General features: G+C 29.6%; 1 protein-coding gene across 1 annotated transcript in view; it reads left to right on the top strand.

The window, feature by feature from the left end:
* Positions 1 to 23136, top strand: part of LOC142320317 (uncharacterized) — a 523747-nt gene that overhangs the window by 364966 nt on the left and 135645 nt on the right. Inside the window, exon 5 of the mRNA XM_075358024.1 lies at positions 4447 to 5160. Coding sequence (XP_075214139.1) covers positions 4447 to 5160 — 714 coding nt within the window. The remainder of the gene's footprint in view (positions 1 to 4446; positions 5161 to 23136) is intronic.

Raw genomic sequence — 23136 nt, 5'->3', positions numbered from 1 at the left:
CTTTGTTGTTTGATTTAGTATTTCCCAAAATTCGTTCACTTCTTGTCTTGATTATACTTTGTTGTTTTTGTCGTTAGTAGGTGGGTTCCGTTTAGTATTGTGTATATTTTGTTAGATGTTTTTATTGTAAGTGTGGCTTTTCTGAGGTATATTGCTTTGAAGTCGATAACAGAGTTTAGGATTTTGTCGCTTACCATGAATCCGGTCTCAATGGTAAAATAGTTTTTCATGACTTTTCTTACCAGGAAATCCATTTTATATTCCGAATTCTTGTTATTCGAATGGTTATGGGGAAGTGTTACTCATTTCTTGTAGTCCTGCTATTAATATTTTGTGTTTTGTTAATGTATCTATAAGTGTTTTGAAGTTTCCCACTTTTGTTAAAGAATTAACGTTGAGGGTTGCTAGGTAGTTTACTTGTCGTGATTTCAATTTTTTGGGTTTGTTTAGATGCTGCGACTCATCCGTATCTCTTAAGTGACTGCCCGCCGAATCCGAGTGCAGTCTTTTCAAGTCTTTGCTTGACGGCGGATTTTTCCTTAAAAGACTTTCCATATTTGACTATCGTAGGTTGTCAACCTTGGGATTGCTCCCTAGTTACAAGTGTAGCTGTTAACTATAGAGGGATTTGTTTTAGTTCCCAAAGAAATGTTCACCATACTTACCTCTCTTTCTATTTATCATCTTCTCATAATCTTTTTATCTTTTCTTTGCGTTTAATATTTTCTTCCTCTTTATGTTTATCACTTTCTCTTAATGCTTTTATTCGTTCTTTGTTTGAAACATTTTCTTTCGTTTTTTTTTTTTTTTTTTTTGTTTGCAACATCTTCCTTTTTATTATTTCTTTGGTTTTACTATTTCCTTCCTCTTTATATTTATCATATTCTCTTAATTTTTTATTCTTTCCTTGTTCTTGATATTTTTTCTCCTTCATATTCATCGTCTTTTTTTTAGATATATTTTTTCATGTTATCTTTCTTTTCCCTGTATGATTCATTCTTTTACATTTTTGATTATTCACCAAATAATCCAATAATAAAAACTGATTATTTTACACCGTAAGATCGAAATTAATATTTATAACCAGTATACAGGAGTTCACTAAATGGAATACTATAATTAATAGTTTAATTTTTACGACACACCAGAAATCTAAAACGTTTGTTAATCAACAACTCATGAAGATACCAATAATACTGATATTATTATATTCAAATGATAAGAGTAAAAAAGCGACTTTTACGCTATCCTATTTCATGTAAGATTGTTGAATTAATAATTGTAGAAATATTTGATTTTAATAAAAACTAATATTTCAGCAATTGTTTACTGTCCACTTTATTAAATAATTGGAGGATCGTATCTTACTTTCAAATGAAATAATTTTAAATATGTGCATATGTAATTTAGTAGGCGTGCAAGGAAGTCATATGGTATCCGCATCAGATTTTTTATTTTATCAACTATTATAGTTCATAACAGTCTAGTAAAGTGAATTCTGTCAAAAACGGTTCCTTTGGATTGTTTGTTTTCTCTACTTTTAGTTCTTCGTGAGTAAAATAATACTAAATTAAAGTAAAAAACCTCTCTCATTCTTCCTATGTGCGCGCTCGCGCGTAGATGTGATTAAGTACGTGTGAGTGCGAGTGTGTCAGCGCATTAGCCTTTATTCTATACAAATCTATTCAAATGATATAAATACACTGTAAACAATGTAGTTTGATGATTAATTACCTTTATAGGCCTACATCAAGAACAGTAATACGTATTATCCGGCGGTTTGGTGAGTTGTAGTAATTTGTATATTAAAGGAAGACAGAGAAATTAAATCTATAAAACCTCTGAAAGAATTGAATGAGGAAGCAGAGGTGTATGAAGAAGATAATTTTAATTCGAAGGAGATTAAATTTCATAACTATTTTACTCAGATTTAAAAAAACAAAATGAAAGTAACAGAGTAATAATCGTAAATACCCAGCGAAATAATAAGTGAGAGAAATTCCAAAAGTGTTTTATAAACCTAAAAATTTGAATAGAATAAATTTTTCTACCATCTTACCAAATCAACTTCGTATATCAAGTTTTAACTATTTTTCCTAAATGAGATATTATCAGTATCTGAGTAATTTGGTAGCTTTCTCTGAAGATTAGCAGATAATTTCTCATTAAGTTCCATATGAAATTTAATATGATATCTTTTTCATTAGGAACATTAATGCTGTTATTTTTTTAAATAATGAATATATGGGAAATACTGAGTAACTGCTCGTATGAATAATAAGGTGATTAAACGTTTTTAAAAATGTGTTACTGGGGCTTATTTTTTTAATTTTTCGAGAAATATCATTAATGAATTCTTTTGAAATGGTAAGATTAAGAATTTTTTTCAAAATACATAAAAGCTTAAAATTCAAACATTTTTCATTCTTTTAATTTTTTGGCTAACTGACTTTTTTTTTTTTTAATTTTTTCCAAAATTATGTGTTGCCTAAATGAAATAATTTTTAACTTTTACTTAACAGAATACACAGTGCATATATTAAACGCTCTGATTTTAATCTGTTTGTTTAATTTAATAAAGCACTATTATATTGATTTTAGCTACCTTCTATGATATTTTAAATAAGATAGATTATATGATAAGATAATCTTATAAGATATTCTAATCTAAGATAAGGTAATCTTATAAGATAAATTACCTTAGGGTAGTGGTGCCCAACCTTTAGTCTATCGCGAGCAAGTTAGGATTTAAAAATTTTGAGTTAGCAACATATAGGATACCACCTTTGATTTTATAGATCTGACAACTAGCCATGATCATTAAGTTTTTAATGGGTTTCGTTTTTGTATTTTACAAACAATGTTATCTTTGGAACAAGGTGTACAAACTTTTTTGTTACTTTTAAGGACGTTTTCCTCAATTCAGTGATAAACAAATTTGGAAACCTGCATCATTCTTACATAATACGATGAAGCCAACACCCGATCAAATCGCGCCCGGTGCTCCGTCGGTTGTTATAAACACAAGTCCTTGAAAGGCAGTTTAATTTCCTTAATATAGTATTTAATAACTTGGTATATGTCCTCTTCACATGTATTTCATTATAGTGGTAAAACTGTGAATATATCTTGTTTTACTGAGCAATGGTTGAAGTCCATCCTTATGAAAATATTTATTTGAGAAATATTGTAGCTGTTTGTTTATTCATCAGATTGTACAAACTTAACAATTTTTTTTAACTTTTTCTAAATTATTTTTCTTTGTAATTTGATATTTTCAGACATTACTTCTATTCTACGAGTGAATTTTTTGATAATTGAACATCTTCAATAGCTGACATAATTTCATTCTTATTTCTAAATCTTTGTAACAATGTTTCTGATGTACAAAGCATTGTTTCTTTAATTATGTTGCCGTCGTCAAAGCTTTTTTGTGCATTTCAAGTATATGTAATCTTAAATGAAGCACTTGAAGCAGCTGTTGATTTAGTCACGGACTTGGTAAACATAGATTGTTGAACAAATAATGAGGTTTTGAATTCTTTCATATTCAATTTTTTTTATTTACTTTTGATAGAATATTTAATAACATATTTTTTACGAACCGTTGTAAAATATCGTTCTATGTTGCACTTTTTTCCGGTAGTAACTGTTGAACCGCCAGTCAAACAAATACATTTGTTCTTAAAATAAATTAAAAAATAATTCTCTTTCCAATCTTCTTGAAAATGGCAAGAATATGTCTTTTTCATTGACTTATATTCAGATATAATTAGGCTAACTGTAAGATAAATTTAATTGTTAGTTTATTAGCCCTTAAAATAAATCAAATTAATATTTTTATACCTGGTTGAAACCATTCGTCTATTTATACACAAATTCTAACTTCGCTCTTTATATGTACGGAAATGGGTTAAAAATTACAAAAATAAAAGCACACAATCACTATAAAGTAATATACATACACTGCTCTCGCGACGAATAATAACTCGGTGCATTAAGAGGAAGGAGAGAGGTGGGAGATATCAGTAGATGTGCATATTAAGTGCGCATCGTTCAATACCAGCCGATTTTTAAGCGGTTCACTTAGGCTGAAAGGGACGTATCTTCTAAATGGACACTATTAAAAATTAATTTATATATATTAAAAACATGATGATTCTGAATACGCGAGCCACATAAAACCGGTAAGCGAGCACAACAAGATGCTTGCGAGCTACAAGTTGGGCACCGCTACCTTAGGGCAAGGTTAAATTTGTGCTTATTTTACAACCCATTCAACGAACTTCAAAAAAAAATTACAAAAGTTAATGATATGTTAGTTGGTATTATTTATTTTTCATAAAATAGTATGATTAAGAACTTGTTACTTCATTAATACGTATTAAGTTTTTTTTTTAGTAATTTCAACTAATTAAGTATTTTTTTTTTTTTTTTGTTTTACAGGTACAGAAAACAGAACTTTCACCGTCGTTCAAAATGAAAATAGCAGTAACTTAACAGTAAAGACATCAATATATAATAGATTATCCGAACATAGATTTAATTTTGGACATACAAACCTTACAAGTAATAATAATGATAACAGTGAAAAAAATACAATTCCAAAAATCCCCACGAAAACTTCATATTCACAAACGCAAAATTCTCCAAATTTTCCATTAAATGATCCAAGAATATTTCTTTTGAGTGAAAATCATCATGCACATGAAAGAACGAGAACAGTCGATGTACATTTAACGAGTAGCAACAGTAACAATAATAATAATAATAGTAATAGTAAAAATAATACAGAAACATTTCCATTATTGCATAGAAAGCATAATTTCGGTGTTAGAAATACAACTCGTATATCAAAGAATAGTAAAATTAAAGCTTTAAAAGAAAATATTTCTATGTATAGAAATATTTCTATGAAACAAAGGGTGAAGAATAAAGTAAAAATGGAAGAAAATTTAAATGTTTCTCGAAATACATCACAGAATTCATCAGCCCATATCCAAATGCAAACACATTGGAAAACAAATACTTTACTGAAAAATAATAGCTCATCAGAACAAGACACAGTAGCTGTTCCTTCAAAACAGAATTCTGCTCCAACTTCTGACGAAGAATATTACACGTATGCTGAATATCCTGATACGTCGTATAACTCCTCAGGTAAATAAAATTACAATAAATTAAATAAAAAGAAAAATGCCTTATTGTAAATTTAAAGTACGTTTATTTATAACAAAATAAACATTTAAAATATCAAATAATGTCTATATTACTTTTTTCTTACATATATATTTTTTTTTTTATAAAAGTAAAAATAGCTTATAGTTCTTGTAAATTAAATTTTTTTCTGTTATTTTCTCTTCATTTCCCAATAGTATTCAATCAAATATCATTCAGAATGAAGTTTACTAACTTTCTTAAATATACACTGAAAATTCTATTTATAAAGTTCATTGATAACCGAGTGCACTTTTCTACAAGAGGTAAAAGAATAAACAATAAAAACTTAAGAAAAGATCCTGAACGCGATTATAATTATTAGCTTAAAAACATGTACTCATATTTATAAAATTTAAAAATAGGCTTATTCATTTCTAAAATTTATTGAGAAAAATAATTATGATTTATTATGATATTTAACAAATTTATTATACTCTTTATTTATTTTTATATCCGTGATATCAATGAAAATATATAGTGTGATTCACGAATAATGTAATAAACTTTCAGAACATCTACTGGTGAAAATAAAGGAGAAAGTTCACATAGACATGAGTTCAGAAACATTTCGTTAGTGATTGTCGCTGACGAAATATTACGCCCTGATCTCTGTGTCTTCAGTAATATAAGTGAGACTGTTTCATGGAAACCCAATTAAGAGATAAATTTAGTGGTTTTAATGAAAAATCAGAAAAATTGAAAAAAGGATTAGTTACAGAACTTTATTTTTAGCAGCTTTTGAAAAATCTTGGGTAAAAGATAAAAGATAAGGGTAAAAAATACACTATGTTATGTTAATCGTAACTTAATACTCGATAATTTGGTAAAAAAACACATAAAAGTTTTGAACAACACGTGTAGAGAATTCTAAGTAAAGTGGTATGAATAAAGTACACAGAAACTAAGCACAAACGTAAGAATTTCGAAGTTATTAAAATGAAAACATAAAATAATGTCGCTGATGTTAACTAGCTATCAAAAGAAACAAGATTTAAAAAAAAGGAAAACCAAATAAAACAATACATCAATAAAACAATCTATTAGACATCTTTAAAGCTAATTGAAAATTAATTTTGTGTAAATTTATTTATAATAATTTATTTTATAATTTTCATACCATTTTACTCAGAATCAAGTTCTCTACAAGTTCTTTTTTAAAATTTTTTGTAAGTTTATTTCCTAATTTCCTGTATAAAAAGTTATTTTACGCCAAACATAAAATAGTGATCTTCAACCTAATCTTTTGTTTTTATCCTCAGATTTCTCAAAACACCACTAAAATTACAGTTCTGGAATCTATTTTCCAAGCTAGATTTAATATAAAAACATTACATTTACCCCTAAGTTTGGGTTTCAATAATTACAGACTGGCTTAATTTTAACTAAGGTGAAGAAATCAGGGCGAAATATTTCACCAGCTGCCACTCTGTAAGGAAGCGCGTTCAGAACCTAGGGCTTTTACCCTGAACCTAAGGCCAGGAAGTTATAATTATAGATTTCCGAACCTATGGTCATATGAACTTTCTTCTTTATTTTTACTAGTATAACATGACCTGAAAGTTTGCTACATTCTTCATGAATCACTTTTTAATTACAATAAAAGATGAAAATTATATTTTATAAGTTTGTTTTATTTTATTTTATAATTTTATTTTATAAGAATTTCCTCATTTAATGTATTTTTCTTTTAATTATGGATAAATCTTTCAGTACTATTACCACCAAATCATATTAATAAAATAAATAAGTTAATTAGGTTTTTTTATTTTAAACTTTTGAAATTATCTCATATTGTTAAAGTCGTTAGTTCCTCTAAAAAAAAAAAGAAGAAACCAATAATAATTTAGGGTAATAAAATACACTATATTTAATCTGCTGAAAAACTGAAGTATTTTTTATTGTTTCAAAGCTTATTTACAATCGGTTATATTTACATAAACCTTTAGTAAATAGGATCACATCCCAATTGATATGATAAGAAACACTCAGCGAATCTCCTCAAAAATTACACACTAGTATAATAAAAACTTTTATGCCAAGCACATATAATTATCAATTACGAATGGCACTTAACACCACTAGAACAATAGAAAGCAAAATAAGATATAATAAATAGAAATAAAAAGAATGTTGACTAATGTAAACAAAAAAGTATATGTAAAAAATTTTAAATTAAGAATCGAATAGATAATGCACAATACTCACCTCCAAGTTACTACAAACACATAAGACACTATAGGAATACTTAGGTCAAAAAAACATGTAGTCAGTTTAACCTTCTAATGTCATCCCATTGTCTAGTAGGTTTACTGCCAAGTGATTTGAGTGGTAGTTCAGCCGAAGTTCGTAGTGAACTGAAACGTTCTATCTTCTTCCGCACGGACTCTTGTTGTACATTTAGCTTATTCTGTAATCTCTTTAAAATGTCGACATTACTTGTGCTTGCGGGGCCCCATAGGACCAGATAGGTTTTATAATAGTTGAGTGCAACTTATTAGACAAGAACAAATGAGAACGTCTGCCCAATAACCTGAATATTCCCTTGAACTTTATATCAAGTTGCCTTCTCTTCTCTCTTGTATGAATTTTCCACATTAGTGGGACAATTAAGAAATAGATCTAGGTACCTCACACTCTCAGTTTGCGGAATTACAACGCCATCAAGGGCAGTACTATCTCCTCATCGTGATATCACATAGTTCGATTTTACTTGGTTAACGCATATTCTCTATTTACTCAAAGTAGAGAGAAGGGAGTACTCAAGTGACAAGGTGACAGTATAATGAAGAAACTTTAAGTGGTCCAAGCCAATTCTGGATCTCTACTGAATTCACCTGAATGTGATCCGTTCTGATGAAGTTTTATGTTTTTATCTTACGGTTGATGATGTTTTATGATGTCTTAAACTATAACTGCCGTACCACCGTATGCTCTGCCATCTATATGGTTAGTACATTAAATAGAGTAACCTCAAACACGAAGGAAATTTCAATCAGGAAAATGCGTTTCCGAAAATCAGACAATGTCTAAAAATTCACTAACCAATGAAACGTCTACTTCTCTCCAACGTACTTGTCCATTAGCCGTTAACAAAGCTTGGTAACTCCCATTAGGTTTCCTGTTTCTTGTACTAGAAATTAATATTGGATGTTAGCTTACGTTTCTTATCCTCAGAAATATTCTGAGCATCGTGATCAACAGCCGCAGCGTAAGATTTTGGACAAGTAGAAGAATTCGGGTCTGGCTCAGCACTCATTTTGATGCAACAAATGATGGTAAGGTTTCATCATCCAAATTAAAGGATGTAGCCTACCTATCTTGATTTCCAGTAGGAGTAAGTTTCTTAGTTGATGCCTCTGTTTTCCCCCCACTTTGCCTCTGTTTTCCCCCCATTATCCTTTTGTAAATACTATTTTTTGTATGGTTGTACTGTTGATAGCACACACACTCCGCACCAACCCTGGAGACCATCTGGACGCGTCAATGATAAACCCACAATTGGCGATATATTTTAACTCATACACCTTCTTGTTATTTCTTGGCCTAAGATTTACAAAGAATGTTAATAATGGCTCTTTTATAATTTGGTGCCTCACATTGGCAATGTTACGAACTGCACGATCGTGACTCTGAAATTCTTCTGTGTTAAGCACAATTGGAACAGAGAAATGTAGTTTTCTCATACAACACGAAAAGCTATTTCATCCTTCCTGGTGGCCAATCAGTTAGTGTTCCCTCACCAAGTCAATCTTTTTTTTGTAGGCTGCCACATCCTTTAAATCAATTCGTAGTTGTTTAGAGCTGAATATTCTAGTATTGTAGTTACATTTATCAATTACTGTTTTGATTAATTCGCATAGCCTCGTATCATCATTGAAGCCATACAGGACTATAAGTTGTAGCGTCCTTCTGATCGATTTCCACGTTGGTTTTCTTCATCGAGAAGTTTTGGAAACGATTCAATAACGGCAAATGACCAGGTGATATATAGAACTGTATTGTGTTACGTTCATGAAAATCCGATGTAGTTTGCCATGATACAGGTGGTACATGCGGGTCTGGGTTTTAAATTTCGGTTTCGCTGTGATCAGATACATCAAATACAACATCGTCCCTGATAAGTCTGTATCTAGAATGTTTTCCTGGATCTCTACTACAAGGTGACAAGGATCCATGCTTTTAAGGACGTTGCACCCGTACTACCGGTTGCCAAAACATTTTCATGGATGGGCACAGCCGAAGGCTGATTCATATTTGAAGCCCTTATCGGAGGTATTAAGCTAACCCAAAAATCGATTTAACACTGAGAAAAATGAAATGTCTACCAAATAATAAAAAGTATAGATAAAATAATATTCTTAGAACTCATGTAATCCAACTACTCGTATCCTCTGGAATAATACATTGAAAAAAAAAATCAAAAATTTCATTAGCTAATTGTAAATAAACTTGTGTTATTTAAAACATCTGATTTGTTTTTCTTGTAAAAATAAATTGTACTCAAAAAAAGTGAAGTTGTCCATTAAATTTAAAAATTGTTAAAAGTATTTAACTGTAAATTTTTTTTTTAAATATTTTATTCGTACTGTTGAAGATGCCCTGATCTAATATACTGACTCCTAAATTAACATTTACATTGTAACGACGGGGCAGGAAATAGAGTAACTAGGTCTGTCCAAAATAACCCTCACCAATTCACACTAAGAATGTACAGACTCTATCGACTCTCATGTCTCACCATGTTTTTTAAAAAGTCAGATATAAATCTCCAGAATCAACAAGTAAAGAAGATATCAGTGATAAGGAGGAAAAAATATTTACTGCTACTTTTGCGGAAAACAAGTTTCCAATTTCTCTTGGATAGTTCTAAAGGAACAACAAAAATGACTCCTGATCTATTTTTCTTTCCAAATAATTCACCCGATATCTTTATAATGTACAGAAAACATAAATTGAAAAAAATTCCATGTAATTCAAGTATAGCTGACCAAGATAGGATCTTCTATACGCTTTTTCAACTCAGTAATCAAGGTCCATTTAAGATATAATGCAGCTGACGTATATTTCACTCACAATTACATGGGTATTCGGGATAGTAGTATTGCATTACTAATAAATGATTTTAGATTTATAGTTTAAATAAAGCTAAAATAAAGTTACGTTTTCCCGTTAAATGGCTTCCGGCCAAAATGGGCAGGATTGCAAAATATTTTTTTGAACAAATGTTTAAGAAGAAAGTAACTACTATTATTTTTAACTGAATTTTTCCAAAAAAAAAAAACTATAATAATAAAATGAATTAAGCAAGTTTTATGCACAAATATATTTCTTTTTACTTCCTTGTACGAAGTAAAGGAAGAATTGTGATCGCGAAAAATTTCGGTTTTCAGATTTCAACGGAAATATCCATTTTGACCATACCGAATTCATTTTGACTAGTTTCGGTGTGACGTCTGTACGCATGTATGTATGTATGCATCTCGCATAACTGAAAAACGATTACCTGTAGGATGTTGAAATTTTGGATTTAGGACTATTGTAACTTCTAGTTGTGCACCTCTTCTTTTGATTGCAATTAACTGAACCGAAAGTGTCCAAAAAAGTCCAAACTCCCAAAAATTTGGATTTTGGACGTTTTCTTATCTGCAGTAATAAGCTCTCACAGAGACCTTTTCAACGAAATATTATAAGTCGTATTTATTTTCATTGGTTCCAGAGTTATAGCCAAATAAAGTTTTAATTAATGAAATATTTGGTTCAAGGGAAGGCACATCGATTCGAATCAGACTTCACTCCTTTTTTCTTTTTGTTAATTTTGTTTTTAATTTAAAATATTGATTTATTAATAATTATTAATATCTAAAAAAATAAAAAAATATAGAATTTATTACTGAAATAAATTTTGTGTACTTTTCGTTTAAAAAAAATGTGTGTATGTAATTTAATAGGCGTACAAGAAAGTCATCATGGTCCACATCGTATTTTTAATAAGTACAATTTGATTGATCAAGTTTCATAATTAATTTTTTGAAATTACGTTTACTTTTTGCAGTCGAAGGAGTTTTTTGAAACTAACAAAAAAAAACAATTATTTTTAAAGGTAATTATGAATAACACATTTCAACATCGACCAATAATTTGAAAAATATATATAAGAGATTAATTTTTTTAGAAAAATCTGTTTGATTTTTTATTAAATAAATCTGTTTGTTAAGAATTGATTTAATCAAAGATCATTATTAATTTTTTTTTTTTCATTTTAACTATAACAGTTTATATTTTATCATCGAATATATCGATGAATTTAATATACATTAATCTATATTATTCTTATTATTATTTGAAAGTTACTAAATAAACGTTTTTCACGAAATTACTCGTTAGAATTTTAGGTAATTTTTTGTATATTTTGATAAGCTATATTTTTTTTTTTTTTTGTCTTCAGTCATTTGACTGGTTTGATGCAGCTCTCCAAGATTCCCTATCTAGTGCTAGTCGTTTCATTTCAGTATACCCTCTACATCCTACATCCCTAACAATTTGTTTTACATATTCCAAACGTGGCCTGCCTACACAATTTTTCCCTTCTACCTGTCCTTCCAAAATTAAAGCGACTATTCCAGGATGCCTTAGTATGTGGCCTATAAGTCTGTCTCTTCTTTTAACTATATTTTTCCAAATGCTTCTTTCTTCATCTATTTGCCGCAATACCTCCTCATTTGTCACTTTATCCACCCATCTGATTTTTAACATTCTCCTATAGCACCACATTTCAAAAGCTTCTAACCTTTTCTTCTCAGATACTCCGATTGTCCAAGTTTCACTTCCATATAAAGCGACACTCCAAACATACACTTTCAAAAATCTTTTCCTGACATTTAAATTAATTTTTGATGTAAACAACTTATATTTCTTACTGAAAGCTCGTTTAGCTTGTGCTATTCGGCATTTTATATCGCTCCTGCTTCGTCCATCTTTAGTAATTCTACTTCCCAAATAACAAAATTCTTCTACCTCCATAATCTTTTCTCCTCCTATTTTCACATTCAGTGGTCCATCTTTGTTATTTCTACTACATTTCATTACTTTTGTTTTGTTCTTGTTTATTTTCATGCGATAGTTCTTGCGTAGGACTTCATCTATGCCGTTCATTGTTTCTTCTAAATCCTTTTTATTCTCGGCTAGAATTACTATATCATCAGCAAATCGTAGCATCTTTATCTTTTCACCTTGTACTGTTACTCCGAATCTAAATTGTTCTTTAACATCATTAACTGCTAGTTCCATGTAAAGATTAAAAAGTAACGGAGATAGAGAACATCCTTGTCGGACTCCCTTTCTTATTATGGCTTCTTTCTTATGTTCTTCAATTGCTACTGTTGCTGTTTGGTTCCTGTACATGTTAGCAATTGTTCTTCTATCTCTGTATTTGAACCCTAATTTTTTTAAAATGCTGAACATTTTATTCCAGTCTACGTTATCGAATGCCTTTTCTAGGTCTATAAACGCCAAGTATGTTGGTTATAAGCTATATAAAATTATTTTTGAAATGAAAACGCTTCATTAAGATGAAGATCTCTAACATCAAAGTTCTGAAACTCAAAATTTCATGAAACAATAATCATTATCTCCAAGATAGGTTAATTAGAGTTACTGTTTCCTAACTATTTACCTCAATTAAACTGATGGTACGTCGGTTTATTGGGGAACCAAGAATTCCTTAATGAAACAAACTCCTATTAATATATTGGACATTCTTGTGTAAAACTTAACTTCCAATTATAATATCGATCATAGGTACTGATAAATTCTAAAACTCTTGTATCATATCAACTCAAAAGATTTCCTGTACCAATTTATATTATTTACCAATATGATTTACAATATTTTAAACGTAAAAATAAGTATTTATTTAAATTTAGGATCAATTAATAAGAAGCAAGATAATAAAACCTACCAGATAAAAAATCAAATATTGACTGCTTATTAAAAGGTTACAAATATATGTTTTATAATATTTTTTTTTTATTATTGTTTTGGTATGAAAAGATGTCAAATGTTGTCATTTGACTCACATAAAATATGATATTTGTATAAAATAAAATTGCCAATTTTTTCGTAAGTGTTACAGGGTACACATTAAGAATTCCAAGAATTAAAGGATCTAAATACTACTAAAGTTAAAATATGGGCAAAAATAAACATATTTTTCAATACCTCGAAAAGGATGTATTTTATCAAAATGCTGGATACTTGGGGTATTCAGAATAAGAGAAAAATTATGTATTTTATTTAATAATTCTACGAAATTTAACTTTTGACTTGAGATTGCAAGCAAAATTCTTTGATAAAAAGAAAATAATTTTATCTCTTTAAAAATAATTTTAAAGTTCTAGGCTTCACTAGGGTATTTTTTATGAACTTTTATTATTTGAAGAAAATATATTTTTTATAAAAATATAAGTAAATTGTACAAAAAAAAAATGTAATTTATTTATAACCTTTATTTTTTTTATTTTGATGAGTGAGAACCAACAGATTTTCAGAATTGGAAGGAATCCAGGGAGAGTCCAAACGGATTCAATAACATTGAATTATTTACTCCCCTATGGAAATAGAAGAACTACTGAAAGAAAAATGAAATAAAAACTGAAATTGCATAAAACAACCATTCGAAATTGTAAGAATTCGTCAAATGACTTAGTTAATGAGTATATTGGAATTTAAATTAATAATATTTTAATATAAACAGTAGGAAAACTTCTGTAAGTCAGTTAAAGAAAAACGATAGTAGGAGAGGCAACGACTTAAAATTATTATTAAATGACCAGTGATAAAAGGCAGCTTATGACACAACTTAAGAAAAGAAAACACTTGAAATATTTAAGCTTCAATAAGAAAAAAGTCTGAATTCCAAACATCATTAGAAATAACAAAACATAGATACTATGATGAAGTTAAAACGTGCTTGGAGTATTATGTGGCTGGGAAAAGATATGACAGAATTTGGTAAAACTTATGGCTATGAATTGTATGCAGTTCGCTCGGCCGATTAAGTAAACAAAGAACGCTAGATAATAAACAGTTTGAAAGAAGCGATAATTTCTTCAACAAAAAGAAATTGTATATTTTATCCTAAATTAGAATAAATTTTGAAAAAGAGCGCTACAAACCCAGCAATATTTTTTAATTTGACAAAATTCAGGTTTGTAACAGGATGTTCAGAGATGTAGGTATTCAAAATTCAGTTCAGTCCTATTAATGAGTTTCTTACTAGGCTATGCAAATACATAATTTTTCAACAATGATTTGAACATTGAAAATCAAAAGTGGCTACGGGCTTGCGGAACCGATAGTCAATTATACTACTAACATGCAGTTGAGGTTTTTGCTTGACTGAAAGGTAGAAAACATTTTGAAAAATAATAATTCAAATTAAACAATTCTTCTTCTTACCCGATCTAAATCAGGGCGTTCCGGATAATGACCCAATGATGTACAAACTCTTAACAACCTGATCGTAAGATTTCGTGGTTGAGAGATTAACAATTTCCTAATAATGTTTCTTTTATGTGGTTAAAAATAAAGGAAATTAAGGGGTTCAGTTTAACATAATCACCATGTTAGTTATATCACTCGGAAAGTAATGTGAATTTATATACTGAAATATTTTTTCAATGTCACTTAAGTACTTCATGATCTTACCCCAGAGAAAAAAGCAAACTATGCGTCATAAGTACAGAAAAATCGTTATAACTGGATAAAGATAAAAATACTTTCTTGTAAAACGATGAACTGTATATAAACCTTTTTGTAAAAAAAAAGTAGTATCATCAAAAGTAGTTTTTCTGATGTTGAAATGGTGTTAATTAATTTTTTTTGTTGTTGTTATGTTGTATTATTTTTAATAATATCTATTGGTACAAGATTTAAATTTCATAAAATCAATTACAATTCTTTTACCTGCTACTACTCCTTAGGTAGATCTTAAAAACTGTTTAAACGATTAATGTAACCGTTTTAGTGTTTTTATTACGTGACATCATTACGTAAACATATGTATAAAAATACAAGAAGTTATTCTTATTCATTATGTGCAAATATAATATTATATATATATATATATATATATATATATATAAGAGAAAATTTTCAGACATCAAATAAAATCGGATGATTATTTTTTTAAATTAAATTTTTTTAAAGTAATGTCAATTTTCATAGTTTTTACTGTTTGCCTAAAAAATTGTAATTTTCTTTAAAATAAACTTAATGATCTTTTAATGTAAATTGGATCAAGGTAATCTTTTTTTTAATTAGATGCGCTTAAACAAATTTAATGAGTGAGATTTAATTTTCAGTTTTGTATTTTTCATTATTCTCGATGAATTATTTTGCTCGATATAACTTTTATTTGCGTTCATTTATTATACTAAAAAAACATACCCAACAAAAAGGGATTTTAACCTCCATAAATATTTCTGTATGTAGATGTTTTTACTCTACGGATTCTTAAAAGCAAAAAACTCACAACACACTACTACAAACATATTTATTCTCTTTCTTTATTTTCAAGATTCATCAAATATTACTGAGCTACATGACTAAAAGCTTACGTACTGAATTTTTTTTTAAAATCAAACTTTGTATCCTTAAATTAGCAAAGTAATTCGGTTTGCAGAAAGTAAATTCGGTTTAATAATAATGCGGTTTACATCCGTGACGCTGATAAAACCTATAAATTTATGATTATTTATTTAAATAACTAAATAATACACAAATTTTTTTAGTAAAATATATTTTTTATTAAACTTAATTTTCCTTTGCCAAAATCCATATTACATTGGTGTTGAGAAAATACTAGGAAAAGAAGTGGATTCTTGAAATTTTCAAGATCTTGAATGCTATTTCAACAAACGTAATGAGACTAAAAGGAAGTTATGAAAAAAGTATATTACATTAAGAATATAAAATTTACAAAATATCACAAATTTTCGTCACAGGCTATAGGAAAAATTAACTTGATTTGGTATTCAACTTAATGATATACTTAGGAACGTAAGATGAGAAAACTCTACTAAAAACAAATTAAAATAAAACAAAAATTATTGGGATTTTCGACAGTTAAGAAAATTAAACATAATCTTAATATAATTTTTTAACTAAAAACAATTGAAAAATACACATATAATATGTACCGAGATAATAAAAATTGAATGAATGAGAAATAGAATAAAAGTTTAATTACTTGATGTAAAAAAAGGCTGTATCTAAGAAGTAATAAGTTATACGTTGAAATTTAACTCGAAAACTAAGAAAACTCCTTCATATCTGAGTGCAAGTTTTTAACAAATAAAGGAGAGGTGAATGATGGGGAAGAATAATTTAGGATCTACAAACTTTTAAAATGGATATATTAAGAACTGGAAACGTTCAGTACAGATCAAAATTCGTTTATAAAATACTACTTATTATAGATTCAAATTCAAACGAAAAAACCTCAAACATGCTTGCGAAATGATTTCAGATCCTTTGTTGTAAAAGAATCAACCATTAAACCTGACGTTAAAGAATATCGCAGAAAAAGAAGGGAGGGCCTTGTGGAATTCAGCAGTGAATTCTTCAGTTCTTATTCCAAAAATCATTGACATTCCAGGATTATGTTAGCGTGGATGACCTTTCTACTGGTTCGGAATAAAATCAGCGACAAAGAAATTCTGGAGAACGTAAAGGCTTTTTCTGCTTCGTCAGTTTCAACTTCACTACCTTGAGAATCAAAAAGCAGTATTAGTGAAAATGAAGACGATGTTTCAGACGAAATACAATTCTCTGTGAGTGATGTAAACAAATGTTTAACAAATATTCAATCATATCTCACAACGTTACCTGATGTTCCCGAACATATTTTTCAAAATTTTAATTCCGTTCAAAATTTCCATTTAAATGACGCAACTAAAAAGGTATTGTAGTAAAAAATTACGGATTATTTTTAAAGTAGACAATAATTCATTAATTACTGTTTTGTTCTGTTAATCAATTTTCCTTAACGCCGTACCTGTACCATTTAAATAAATCATAAATTTAATTTTGCATAATTATTTTATAGGATTCGCTATAACAAAACGTCAGTATGACGAAAGGAATATAGCGGTCAGATGATTTCGTTATTACGTAATTCAGCTTTTATTTATTGAAATACCTTACAAAAAATAAATAAATAAAAAAGGAATTATGTTATTGAAAATAATTTATAAATCAAATAAATAGGGAATTTCTGGTAGCAGTATAGAATACGTTTTCATGATTCATTAGTAAATTTCTCTTTTAAGTTATTTTCTTGTATCTTACATATACTAATTGAAAAACAATGAACAAAATTTACATCCTTGCCTCACGTCTTTTTTCCTTTTCTCATTTTTAATAACTTTTAATTAACTTGTAAATAACTCTGTTTTGTTTCAATCCACTTTTTTCTTAAAATTGTAAATATACTATTATATTGAGAATTTATATTGGAATTTATAGATTTTTCAGTACGTTATCAAACTTGGGGATTATATTCTAACCTAATTTTACTAAAAAACTAAATTCACCTACTAAGTTGTGTCAAAGACTACTTTAAAATTAAAATAAATAATAAAATATTACATTCTATTTTAAGTGAGATTTTCTAATAATCCCAAGCTCAGGTGTTAAAGAAAAATATTAATATCGAAAATAAATTAATAATAATAATAATAATACAACTCAAAAAAAAGAGTCTACATTCTTTCTGATTAGATAATAATTTCTACACTCTTAAAATCAGGCTTCTTAGGAAATAAAAGTCTTTCAATAGAGTAAATTTACCAGATTTCCTCTGAAGAATTTACTAAACCACAAAAAATTTCAGTTCAAACATAATAAATTAGATACGATGAAGTTTATAGCATGGGATATAAATCTATATTTTTTGTTAATTATCTCTCTACTTATAACGTTGCCCGCAAGAAAAGTTATTTTACTTAGTTTCACATTTTGCAGTAGAAAAGTTTTACTCGGTGTGCTTGTGTATGTTTAATTGAAAATAAACTTTTTTATCGTTTTCCTATTTTCCATTACATCAGTTTTACAAAATGATATGTAATTTTCTTTTGTAAATCTATTCGCACAGTAATTAGACTCAGTTTCTCGTTACCTTATTTTAATTTAAACTTTGTCACTTCTCGGTTACCCCTAAATGAGTGTCACTGATTGTAAAAGTACGGTAAGTAACACTGCTACGTTTAAAATAATAGTTTAGTGTTTGTAACGGTGGCGTAAAATGTGGTGTTACAAGTTGATAAGGAATGTTTCAGAAGGATTAAAGGTGCAGGTGTCGTGATGTGATAAGCATGAGTGGCCTGTAATCTTGGCGAGCGTTTGTACTGATTACCGTAGCCTACAGTAGAGAGCTTTACGTCCTGCTTCTGTCGTCCACATTGAACAAGCACCTCGGTCCTGTGTAATTAAATCTGCTCTCTCCTTACCTAGTTTAACCTTACCTTTATCCTTACGTTATAATATATGGTATAATTTATTTTAAATTTAATTAAATTTTTAATTGCTACATGAAGTTTTAAAATTATGTTCAAAGGTGTATTAGTAAATTCATTTACATGAAAAAAAAAAATGGCCAAACAATAAAAAGTACCATACTGCCATGTGCATAGCAGGATCCCAAAAAGAAATTATTTTAAGTAAAATAATTGGTGGAAAATTAATTTGGAAACACATAAAAGTTGCGTATTAAAGAAGCTTTAGAATAATGAATAGTATATGCTCGTATTATACACTTTACAATATAATGTATACATATATATACATGTATATATATATATATATATATTCATCCATTTAAAATGATTTTTGATGAAGAAAAAATTAAGGTAATTTCTAAACTAAAGGATCTCAACTTTGAATTATTTTCTATTGAAAATAACGAAGTTAATTTGCTATCATCTTGCCTCTGTTATTCGATACTCTACGAAGTTTTAGCATATTCATTACATTGCATGCAGGCCTACATTAACAATGTACCCTACATACGGTGTTATACTCGCACATCAATATGAAGACTTATTTTCTTTTAAACTAAAGATAACCATTAATTAAAACATATACGTAATATTCATATCGAACGTAATGTATAAATTTAGTTGATACAAAATTTAGTATAAAAGAAATATTATTTAAATGTTACACATATTAATAAATAAAAGCAAACTTTAAAGCCAAAAATTATAAATAGTTAAATTTATCCCCTGAAACAAAGACTTTACCCAAGAAGAGAAGTTAGACCAAACAGTACTTAAAAAAAAAATAACTTAATGAGGAAGATCAATTCATTTTATATTAAACAGTATCCAAGGTAAATATGCCTCTAATATGGTAAATGCAGTAGCTTGGTTTTACATCTCGGCCGACTGCATTTAATTTACCTTCATCCTTTTTCGTAGTTCATCTTTTCCTTCATCCTTTTCCTTTTCCTTCAGCCTTTTCCTTAGTTTCGATAACTTTTACATCTAGATTACGTGAACGGGAGAAATTTGTTTAATTAAAAATTAATGATAGATTGACACATTTATGACAGAAAACGGATTGATGATAGATACGAACGAATAATCTTGAAATTAATATAAAATATCAAATAAAAACACTCAAGACTATTCCGATTATAAAATCTGAAACTAAATTTATATTTTTGATGATTCGAAAAATAGTCAGAATGTATGAATTGTTAAACTAAGAATAAATAAAAAAAATAAAATATAAAAGAAAACTAAATATTTAAAATGAAAAATAAATTTAATAAAAATGGATATTTAAGATTAAATTTAAAGGAGTATGTTTTATTGTGTAGTACAGGATTAGCAGTCCCGAGCTGTTTGAAATGATCGCGGTTCTGGTTCTCGTTTTCCCTGCTTGCAGCAGGATAGGAAGACATGAGAGTGTTTTGTTTTTGCTGAAGTTGAGTTGAATGCGGAGAGGAGTGCTCAACCCGGTAATGGAAACCGGTTTTGGAGTGAACTGATGTGAGCGTGCTCTGCCGAAGTTTTGCCTCGTTCAACATGAGTCAGTCACTTTAGTCCTTGGCAGAGATTTTTCCATGATAAGGATATCGGAGCCCTTACTGCTCCGTGCTAGGGCTCCGAGCCCTAGGATGTCGGTATAGCGGAACAGTAGTAGCTGACTCCACGACCATGGTTATCTCTGTGGAAGGAGGTTGACTGTAGGAACCCATTCTTTTTCCTGTTTAGCCTCAGTTAATAACCGTTCAGAATATACTTCAGAGGATGAATGAGGATGATATGTATGAGTGTAAATGAAATGTAGTCTTGTACAGTCTCAGTTCGACCGTTGAGATGTGTGGTTAATTGAAACCCAACTACCAAAGAACACCAGTATCCACGATCTAGTATTCAAATCCGTATAAAAATAACTGACTTTACTAGGTCTTGAACACTGTAACTTTCGACTTCCAAATCAGCTGATTTGGGAAGACACGTTCACCACTAGACCAACCCGGTGAGTTAAGACTGTGGGAACCCAGGCAGGATCAATTATACTGAATCGCCTTCCGACCACACTATGTGACATATTGACTGAGAACTGTTTTTTTTTATGGAAATATAAACTTCCACAAATTTTGTAGCAGAGGACCTGCATAAAACCCTTCGCCTTGAAGAGCCTTTGTCTTCACAAACGAAAAGAAAGAAGGGGTAGAGTTTACAAACTGCAAAAGACGGATCGAATAAGTTTCTCTGAAATACAACGCAGGGATACCGAAATATTTGGTTATCAAAGGAAAGGAGAGTTTGGCAAGATTAGTCAATTTGGAGTAGCTCAAGGCATTACAGAAACGTCTAGAGAACCGGTAAAGGAGGCTAGAAAGACAGCTATTGGACTGTTTGTTGAAATCGGCAACGATTCACAATCGTCACCAATACTCAAGATAAAGAAAACTGGAGTGTTGAACTGAGGTTAGGCCAGATGGTACACATGTTAAATGCCTCAAAGCCTGCATGGAATTGCTGAACTACACCAAAGAGAAAATCGTCGAAGAGTTACTTGAACACGGAGTTTTTACTTGTCGATAATTAAACACACGAAGAAAGGGACATGTTATACCCTCCGCGTCGCTCGACCTGATCTTCAAAAAAACGAAGTGTCTGGATAAATTAAAGGCTTAATTCCATTGATTGAATGTAAGTCCAAATATCTCGACTCCATTGTGGTACATCGAGTATCAACGATTCGGACTTATCGAGTGTCAATGATTCGGACTTACAGCAGCAGGTTTTACAAGAAAACAGATCTGTGTTTATGGTCAAAATTTACATCCAGATGATTCGTGTAGGGATACACCTGTTTATGTAAATCTTTAGGCCATCACCAACCAAGAACTGTCCAACATATAAGGAAGAAGTAGCAATTCAAGAAGTAAAGACCATTCAAAAGATCAGCTACTTCGAAGTGGAAAAAATTATTTAAATTGATTGCGTAAGATAGTGTGTCTTACGCACAGATTGCTATGGCTCACAACGCTTTTATAACCAGCACCAGCTTGAGCCAGTATTGTTGATCATATTATTTATGAGAAATTTAATCAATGACCAACCAGCGGTAAAGAAGACAACAGATGTGAACAACAAGAATTCTTCTCCACCGAGGACTAAGGTAAATGAAAGTGAAGCCAAAATTGTTGAAGTACAAATCGAAAAAATCCTCATTTAGAGAAGTGAGAGGCAAGAGATAAAATATTAGAAAAAGAGGATATTGGACGACCTATAATAGAGCCCCCGAAATCACAGAAGCCATTAAATGTGTGGGCGAGCATTTCAGCCGCCTCACACACAGTACCGACGAGATGCTCACTTCACCATCATTATGCTTACTATCGTCATCATCTGATGGTAGCAGTAAGACATCCTCCATGATTTACTTCTGAGGTCGGAAGGTTCCATCTCCGTGGCCTCAGAAACCCTGGAATTCGAGATGAAAGCCGTCAGAAAGATGAAAATAGAAACAAAACAGGGTGGTCTAAGAGCAAATCTAGATGTTAGATAATATGACAGTTAGTTTTTATAAGTTTTCTAACTAATTTTAATTAAGGATGAGTTTTTAAGAATTGCAGGATTATTAAACCAGTTTTTGACAGATATAACAACATTTATTTAGAAATAAATGTAGGTTTTTAAGTGACAAGGACTCGATGTAACCTTTTTATCTTGCGTGTGTGTGTTTGTTTTTGGGTTTTGTGTTTTATGACAAGGCTATTTTTTGATGGCTAGACAAATATAGACTAGGTCACTAGTTTTCATTATTAGAGATGGAAAAGTTTTTCTTCATTTTTGATTGAGACAAGGACTAATGACCACAGAAGTCAATGCCCATAATTTCAAGAAAAAAATAAAAACAGTATTAAAATATTATACAAGATAACCATCGAAATCAAAAGTAGAAGGAACTCAAGTCGTTTGTTAGGTTTTTGTTATAATTTATTTCATAAGTCGTTTATGTATTTTAAAATTCACTTTTATTAAATTGTGTTTACTTTTTCAAATGTATTTATTCAAACAGCATCAAAAGCTGATGGACGCCCAGTTATAGATACTAATAAACATTTTGTCGCCTCTTTTCAACTAATGATAACTACCCAAGAAATCGAAATGAGCATCTAATTTTAAATTTATTGAAGTTCCGTTTTCGTTCTTTATTTCTAAGGTATCCCAGTTCCGGACGATTTTTTTTTTTTTGTGAGACAATAGAGGAGAATATTCTAGTTCCACCTAATTTGTTTTTTTTTTTAAGTGAAAAATAGTAAACCTATATCTAAAAACAGTTAAATCTGTTTAGCTCTGATTGAGTAATTTTTACCCCTTGTTTTTTAAAGAA

Source organism: Lycorma delicatula, chromosome 2 (assembly GCF_047948215.1).
Source record: "Lycorma delicatula isolate Av1 chromosome 2, ASM4794821v1, whole genome shotgun sequence".
Taxonomy (NCBI): domain Eukaryota; kingdom Metazoa; phylum Arthropoda; class Insecta; order Hemiptera; family Fulgoridae; genus Lycorma; species Lycorma delicatula.
The sequence above is the reverse complement of the archived record's forward strand: the minus strand, read 5'-3'. Positions and strand labels throughout refer to the sequence as shown.